Raw genomic sequence first — 9,152 nt, forward strand, 5'->3', positions numbered from 1 at the left:
TTATTCAAAATACTATACTATGGCTTTTTATCACTTTTTTCAACATACTATACTATGGCTTTTTTCGACATAATATACTGTGAATTCTTTCACTTTTTTGACATACTATAATACGGCTTTTTTATCACTTTATTCGACATACTATGCTATGGCTTTTTTATCACTTTTTTCGACATACTATACTATGGCCTTTTTATCACTTTATTCGACATACTATACTATGGCTTTTTATCACTTTTTTCGACATACTATACTATGGCTTTTTTTGACATACTATACTATGGCTTTTTTATCACTTTCTTCGACATACTATAATATGGCCTCTTTATCACTTTATTCGACATACTATACTATGGCTTTTTTATCACTTTTTTCGACATACTATAATATGGCTTTTTTATCACTTTTTTCAACATACTATACTATGGCTCTTGATCACTTTATTCAACATACTATACTATGGCTTTTTGATCACTTCATTCAAAATACTATACTATGGCTTTTTTATCACTTTTTTCAACATACTATACTATGGCTTTTTCGACATAATATACTGTGAATTTTTTCACTTTTTTGACATACTATACTATCACTTTTTTCGATATACTATAATTTGGCTTTTTTCGACATAATATACTTTAGCGTTTTTATGTCTTTTTTCAACATACTATTCTATATTTATTCATCACTTTTTTCTTCATACTATACTATGACTTTTCGACATACTATTTTAAGGTTTTTTTCGACAAACTATGGCTATTTTCAATTTTTTTCAAATTACTATATACTATGACTTTTTTCCCTTTTTTCGACACACTTTACAATGACTTTTTTTTTCAGACAGTCACACCCATGTTTCTTTTCCTCTGCTCTCCTTTTTCAAACACAGCTGCTTCTAATTACCTTGGTCCAACATACAATGTCCCAACCAATCAGCAAAACACATCACAAATTCACAAAGTCATGCAAATAATAACTGTTAAAACATGCAACACATCAACCAATAAAACCAAATGTAATATACACAAACACTTATAAAATTCAAACAATAACCAAAACGTGCAATGTTGCGATCTCGATCAAAAGATGCTTAAAGTCACATTATTACACATATCCACACAGTGTGCTGCAAACCACTCTATGAGAATAATGTCACCACCCGCTGTGTCGATGCATTTTATTTTGATAGTACAGCTGTAGTAGTTTAGTTTACATATGCATCCTTGATCAGATGAGTTAACTATATCTACTTTCTGATTTACAGTCGCAGCCCAAGATAGTGTACTGCTTCCTGCACATATCTAAGCCCAATATCAGACCCACCACAAATAAATCCACCACAATAAAGTAATCTATTAGCAGCATTTCATGTTTTGCATGCACACAGTCCTGATTATGTTATGTTCAACTTTGCACCTTGCTCAGATGCACCTCACACAGGATCTTTTTATCACATGGTGGAGTTTCGACTTGATCAGAAGTTCCTTTTCACCATAAATCTGACAAAGTCACAACGGCAAAACACTTGTTACGCATCTTCTGAAATGCAGCGATTGAAAGAAACATGAGATTTCATGCTATACAAAAAAGCCCTGATGTCTAAGCCACAGAGACTTAAAGCATATAGCATGTTGCTGTTCATTGCCACAGAAGAACCACAGAGCATGGAGCAGGTGGCACCATGTATCACCATAACAGGCTCTTCAATGTCCTTCTCTGGAGGAATATTCCCTCACCTGCCTAGGAGGACTCACCTTCGTGCATCTGCTGTGATTGTTTGTAAATGATGGCAGCATTGACTTTAGCCTCACATGGGATTTTCTGTGTCCAGGCAATTTGTTTGAAGGGAAGGAAGTAAAATGAGGGAATTGGCAGTAATGGAGGTGGAAACGGGAGAGATGAAAGCCTCCCACACAGAGACAACTGTACAGTATGCACGCAAGCTCGTTTTAAAACACAAACAAAAAGCACACAGACATAAAAAAGCCCTTTATTATATTGTTCTGAAACACCATAACAGAAAATAATTGATATGCTTTTACAAACTGTACAGGGAATAAGCGATAGCAGAGAAACCTTAAGAGTATATACAATACTGCATACATTGCTGTGAAACAAAGAATACCCATCTATACAGAAAAGAAAAAAACATTGTATAGTAAAACCTGTATTGTAAGATGATAAAATGGGTATGTAACAATTCAGATTACCAATAAAAAACACTATATTGGGTATGTGATGGACCAAATAATACTTAAATGGCACGTGTATATACTGCCACCTGCTGATTAAAATCACACATCACATTTATTTGCATGCTCTGAGAGAGCTCAACAAGTCAAGACGAGAATAAAAGAATGATTTAATTACTTCTTCGCCAATTAAAAATTAAACACTAGAAAATGTAAAACTAGAAGCCTAGGCAATATGAAATAATGTATTTTAAAAAGTACTTCCTGAACACTAAATACTGGTTTATAGAAACAGCAGTAGTACCTTAAGGTGGATTACATATTTTCCAACATATAGGAAAGTTTCATGATTGCACTTGAGTTCGGAAAATGTTTAAAAGAATGTTTTGTTGTAAAGAAACACCTGTAGTTGGCTAATCAAAAATTAACGAAAACTCAACCAATGAGACAATATACAGTAGATTGTTGTACTCTGTTTAATGGTTTTGCAGCCTGAAATAAAGAAATTAGCATACATACATGCAGTATTCAGCAATCCAACCCTGGCCTCATCATTCAAATATTAAATTTTCACTTTCAGAAAACATTTGTCTCAATAGGAAGTTGTCATCCAGGTTATATGGCTTTAATTGGTGCAGCTAGAACTCATAATTCACTTGTCTATGCACATGATTCTAATGAGGATGACCATTTAAATTAAGATTAAGCAAGCATTCTCTATACCTGTCACACAGCACCGTTGAAGATCTAGAAAACAAATCTAAAAATAAGTGTACATGATTGTGAAGATTAGCTTGTTTAAAATGTGATATGCTGTGCTCCAAGAAAGAAAATGGAGTGACATATGTTCATTAAATCTATACGCAGTCACACATCCTTCTCTGCTCATTTCAAACCAAAAAGTTATTATTATACAGTTCTTTACATATTAATTGCTTAAACATCTGAGAGATTTATAGTGCTTGTAAAATAACGTTTCCCCATTCTATGAGTTAAATTCTACTTTGGTACTGTGTGTTTAGTTAATTTCAACTCCAAACAGGATACAATGATTACAACATAAAGAAAGTTGAATGATAGAAGAGGAACAGGACATAATGTAGCAGTGAAATAACTGCTGCTTTTCCATTCATTAAACAACTTTAAAGTAACATTTTTGTGAATGATTTTGTTTGGAACTGAACACAGTGTGTGCAGAGCTTAATCATATCCAACAATCACCATTTGTTGACATTTATTTTGGCTTTTGCTTTGAGATGAAAGCCTGGATTTGGCAGAGCACATTTCTAATCTTATTTACAGATATGGCCAAGGCAGGAGTCCTGCACAGTTCACTGCTGTGTTTTTCATTAACAGATGAAATCCATAAAAAGTCAGGGCCAACAACCAATGCTTTTTTTTGTGAAAAACAACTTCCTGTTTTGTGTTGCAACAGAACAGATGCATGATGTAGGATCTTAACCAATGACAATCCATGTGGAGAGTGTTTGGAGGTGATCTCTTGTGTCCACACATTTACTTCCCAGAGTCTATTATATACATGTCACTTGTGGAAGGGCTTACATTTCCAATCCCACAATGCACAGAGCCAGCAGCACCAAAGATGCCAGGCTTAGAGTTGGCGTGATCATTGATGCTTTACCTGAGGAAGCAGAAACAATATGAGATAAATCGAGCAAGAGGAGAAAAAGCATTTTTTTTATATTCATATTTTAGCCTTACCTTTAATGCTAATTTTCCTGATTGGGCCATCCCCACCTTCATAACGGCCGCGTACCATCAGCTCATAGTCTCCAAACTGAGGCATGGGGAAGTCCATGAAGTGCCAGCCAGTGACGTAGACTTTCCCATAGTAGTAGCCTGTCTTTCTGAACATCACCTTGAAATCAGAAAGCAGGGGAGATTTAGACTTAGATCTAGGTATTAATAGGCTTAATAGATAGCTTTACAACGTTTTCCACACCCACCTTGTAGTACAGTGGGAAGGAAATATTGCCAAACCAGTCATACTGGATATGATCCCACCACACATACAACCACTGTCCTGTCCAGGTAACATAGCGCCACATCCTGGGAGGCTCTGGTGGTGCTGTAGACAAAACAAAATGATCCATTAAGACCACATCTATACAATAACTCTCATTGTAGGTGCTTAATGTGCATAGATTGTGAGTAATTGGTCTTACGTGGCCTCTTTGTGAACATCTCACAGTGTTCACCAGGGGGTCCGAGGCCGGCTCCATTGAAGGCACGGACCTCAATGAGGTAGTGCGAGTCTGGCAGCATGTTCTCCAACCTGGTCTGGTTGACTGTGGCTGAAACAAATATACGGTTTGCTCCCGGCTCTGGATCATCATATTTCCTCCAGTATTTGACCTGGTTAGCAAGGAACAATTGATCAGATAACACTCTCTCTTAATCGTTGGATAAAGAGAGAGTGTTTCTGTACACTGCTAGGTAACATTGACATCTCGGCCGAAAAACATTGAGAGTGTGCTGGAAAGAATTGTTACAATGAAAAACTGTTACAATACTTTTTAAGGGTAAAATGTTTAAGTGCTCATATTATGCTTTCTGGCTTTTTTCCTTTATTGTGTTATATACAGTATCTCACAAAAGTGAGTACACCCCTCACATTTTAGTAAATATTTTATTATATTTTAGTGTTAATGTGCTGTCCCCTCAAAATAACTCAACATACAGCCATTAATGTCTAAACCGCTGGCATCAAAAGTGAGTATACCCCTATGTTAAATTCCCATAGAGGCAGGCAGATTTTTATTTTTAAAAGGCCAGTTATTTCATGGATCCAGGATACTATGCATCCCGATAAAGTTCCCTTCGGCCTTTGGAATTAAAATAGCCCCACATCATCACATACCCTTCACCATTGGCATGGGTTACTTTCCATAAAATCATCTCTCAATGCAAATCAAACCAGCTATTAGGCTAACCGACAAAACCATGCCAATCTGCCAAGGGGTGTACTCACAAGCGGTTTAAACATTAATGGCTGTGTATTGAGTTATTTTGAGGGGACAGCACATTTACACTGTTATACAAGTGATAGGTTGGATATTTCAGCCTACATGTTTCAAATGTATTTTATATCTTGTATGTAGGGTACTACACGAGAAGGTTAGTCTGGGGACAACCTTCACACACAAGAATGTGTAGAATCTATTATGAGTTTGGGTACAACTTTCACACAGAGGAATCGGAGCCAGGAATGTGGGAATCTATTAGGAGCATCGGCCATAAAAGGTGTAGTTTAAGAGTAAAACTTGTGTGCTGAAATAGATGTCTCATGCTGTGTAAGCACAAAAAGAGTTTAAAAGGTATTCACTATGATGTACATGTGGTTCATCCTTGGGCAGACGTGTCTGTATGCTCATGGTTGTCCCAGTGTCATGAAAGTTTGTTCACTGTTTAAATAAAGCTGCACTTGATTTGTACTCTTCGGACTGGTCGTCATCTCTGAGGTCTCCCTACATCATTTCTGAGTCATCACCCGATATCAACAAGCTGTACACTTAATACTTTATATTGAAGCAAAGTGTCATTTCTTCAGTGTTGTCCCATTAAAAGATATAATAAATATTATATAATATAATTAATAAATATTTATTAAAATGTGAGGGGTGTACTCACTTTTGTGAGATACTGTACCTTTTTTGTGCACATTATAGGTTTACAAAGTGAAAAAGCTCAAAGTCCACCCCAAAGAAACTTGTTTGTCCAAACAGCTCTATTGTAGTCCAGCCTTTACTTCTGTGACGAACGTGTGTCACTTTGTAACACACCTTATAATGCTCGCCTAGCTGCCTGCGTGACTCTCCCTCATACTCTGCTTCTGACTGGCTTGTTGTAGGTAAAGACCTAGCTACTGCGCATGTGTGACTCCCAACAAAGATGGAATAGAAGTGTGATGCCTCAAAATATGGTGTTTTTTGAAAAGGAAACCATGTAAACTGATATATTCTGATATAACCTCTAAATACAATATGTAACCTGAAAATGAGCATAATATGAGCACTTTAAGTCATTGGCTGTCCCTAAACAGAAAAAATATCAGTTTATATTCTATTATAATTCTATTATAGTATGTCTAAACCATAAGTTAAGTTTGTTGTTAAGTTTTTGAGACAGAAATCTTCAGTATGGAACTTGTAAAGTAAAAGCTCTGTACCTGGTATCCCTCAATGTACTGCTGCAGGCCTGTACCAGTGTCGACCACAGGCAACCACCAGACCAGAGCTTCAGTGGAGGACACCGGTCTGGCATAGACGTCTGTCGGAGACTCCACAGGTACTGGAGAAGTCAGACAAATGGATGAGAATAAGAAAAAAAGTTGGTCAACTGAACTTTAAAGATATAGTGGGCAGTTTTTGTCTGCCCCATGTGGAATTCTAAGTAATGACAACAACACTGTTGCATCCACATGACGCAAGCCATCAGTGAACGTGCACCACCCCCACCCCTCCTCCACACAGTTGCTTGTAGCCAAGGAGTACACGGTACACATGATGGACTCTTTAGAAGAGGTAATTATCTTCACTTGAGCTTCTGCACGCAAAAGTCACCAGACTGTTTCCTAAACATAGCCATACTGAGAAATAGAGAGAGTTTTGTTGAGCAGATAGGCTTAATTAGCTTTGTATCAACTAAGTTGGCAATGGCTTGAATGTAACGGACGTACATTAATATAAAATAGTTGCGCACTATAGCTTTAAGTTCAGTGTCGCACCCTTTATTTGACCAAGGAGATTTAAGATCCCAAAACTAAAACCAAACAAAAAAAGAATCCTCACCATCTCTTGGGTAGTAGATGACCTTGGTGAGGCTGTATGGTCCGTCTCCTTTGACATTAAACGACTTGATCTTCACCTGAAACTCCCTGACCTGGAAATCTTCATCAGTGGGAATGAAGTAGGAGTCCCTGTGAACGTAACGCCTCGTTTCGGGGTCCGAAATGGTCTCGTACCACCAGTCGTAAGCATCGTGAGGCTTAAATGCCACAATGTAGCCAAACTTTTTTCCGTAGAAATACCACGGCTGCACGGGCTAAAGGGTCAAGAGTGGTAAAGTAAAAAAAAAAAAACATCTCTTAGATTTCGGTAACATAGGAATGTTTGCAGGTATTTTTGGTACATGATACAATGACATTAGGGGTTACTAACATTCCACGTGATGACGATCTCGCCATTTCTACCTCCATAACCCGCCACATCAGTGGGAGAAATAACTGGAGCTGAGAAGAAAAAAGGTTATTAAGGTTGTCGTTTTTTGAACCCCACTCCTGACCTGTTCTGACTGAAATATATGTCAAATATTAGTATTCTTTCCTTACGAGCATCCCAGGTTTTTATCTTGAGGGAGGGGATGCTGGCCTCTCCGGAGCCGTACTCATTGGTGGCGATGATCCTGAACTGATATTCCATCCAGGCGTACAGGTCTGTCACTTCTGCCCTGTCCGCGTTGCCGTCAAGAAAGGTTGGACCTGAAGAAGACACAAATAACAAGTCAAATTCAATTGTGCTTAAGGATTGTGTTTCATTTACTGTCTCTTGTTTCGGTGCAAGTAGATTTCACTTGCAGGTTGAAGCAATCCGATCAGAAAAGGTCAGAATGCTGGATTCAGAGGGAGTTGCCCCCCTAGCTGGCAGTGCGCAGTACTCACTGGTGCTGGCATCCTTCCAGTCATCTTCATTCAGGGCCCAGAAGTGTCTGGTTTGAATGGTGTAGGAGAGAATGGGGCTGTTGTGCTCGGCTCCTTTAGTCCACAACAGCTTCACCCACGTGTCCCCAATCTCCTCCACCCGGATCACACCGGGAGGCCCAGGAACACCTGGATCAGGGAGGAAAGGCACATGGAAAGAAGTTTCATATTGTGATGGTCTGCTCAGTAGGGCTGTCCTCAACTAAAGATATCTTAGTCGACTAACACTTATTTGATTTTGTCGACTAATCCATTAGTTGATTTTCTGTACAACTGAGTTTCTCCACAAAGACTTTTAATCTTTTGTTTACCAGAGATCTGCTTATATGTTTCTTGGAAATAATTCATTAAGGATGGAAAAAGCATAAAAAATGACTAATCGACTAAAGAAATCTCAGTCGAATGAGACCAAAACGACCAATTAGTCAACTAATCGACTAAGAGGGGGCAGACCTACTGCTCAGCTTGTTCTTCTATTGTACACTTGCTCAGCATATCAATCAAACAACTAAGATGTCATTAAAAATAAGCTTTTATAATCATTTGAGGCAAAGCATGCTGGGACTGACCTACAACCTTGAGGTCAGCGTATGCAGTATCGCTGTCCACCACTGTCTGAGCCGTGCAGTGATAGCGACCTTCGTGCCAAATCTGGACATTCTTTATTCTCAGGTCACCGCTGCCATCTTCACTCTGAACACCAGGAAGATTACAGAGGAAGGGAGTGAGGGCAGAGCTGTATATCTGTCATTAGCTGACAATCCCGTGAGGCTAGAATGAACCATCACCCTACCATATCGCGCTCGTAGTGTTGCCACTCCGAGTCAAAGTCGATGACCCTGAAGTCTATGGACCAGATGAATGTGATGTCCAGCATGGGGTCGTATGAAGCGGCACACCTAAGAATCACCTCATCCCCAACCTTCACCTCAGTGTCTTCAGGTGGTTCTGTGATGCTGGTAGCCTCTGGGGAAAAAGAGAAACAAGAAAACTGTAAATGTTTTTCTGTATTTGAATATGTACACACAAATATGCAAATGTTCACGGACCTGTAATGGTGAGATAGCCCGAGCTGTTGGCCTTTCCTTTGTCATTCTCAGCAAAGCAGGTGTACACGCCCTCATCATTGGTGGTGGCGTTGAGGATCTCCAGACTCCCATCAAACATGATGGAAATGCTGAAAATGAGTACAGTTATTTAAGGAACACGCTGACTTATTGGGAATTTAGCTTATTCACCGT

General features: G+C 38.7%; 1 protein-coding gene across 1 annotated transcript in view; it reads right to left on the reverse strand.

Annotated features, from left to right (window-relative positions):
* Window positions 1-2,650: 2,650 nt before the first annotated feature.
* cntn1b (contactin 1b) overlaps window positions 2,651-9,152 on the reverse strand; it is a 13,696-nt gene continuing 7,194 nt past the window's right edge. The window contains exons 13-24 of the mRNA XM_039791365.1: window positions 8,961-9,088; window positions 8,705-8,877; window positions 8,481-8,604; window positions 7,873-8,040; window positions 7,543-7,692; window positions 7,373-7,443; window positions 7,004-7,256; window positions 6,382-6,503; window positions 4,379-4,568; window positions 4,160-4,281; window positions 3,915-4,071; window positions 2,651-3,834 (exon numbers count right to left, since the gene is read on the reverse strand). Of these exons, the coding sequence (XP_039647299.1) occupies window positions 3,752-3,834; window positions 3,915-4,071; window positions 4,160-4,281; window positions 4,379-4,568; window positions 6,382-6,503; window positions 7,004-7,256; window positions 7,373-7,443; window positions 7,543-7,692; window positions 7,873-8,040; window positions 8,481-8,604; window positions 8,705-8,877; window positions 8,961-9,088 (1,741 nt within the window). The 3' untranslated portion in view covers window positions 2,651-3,751. The remainder of the gene's footprint in view (window positions 3,835-3,914; window positions 4,072-4,159; window positions 4,282-4,378; window positions 4,569-6,381; window positions 6,504-7,003; window positions 7,257-7,372; window positions 7,444-7,542; window positions 7,693-7,872; window positions 8,041-8,480; window positions 8,605-8,704; window positions 8,878-8,960; window positions 9,089-9,152) is intronic.

The sequence above is a fragment of the Perca fluviatilis genome, chromosome 23 (assembly GCF_010015445.1).
Source record: "Perca fluviatilis chromosome 23, GENO_Pfluv_1.0, whole genome shotgun sequence".
In the NCBI taxonomy this organism is placed as follows: domain Eukaryota; kingdom Metazoa; phylum Chordata; class Actinopteri; order Perciformes; family Percidae; genus Perca; species Perca fluviatilis.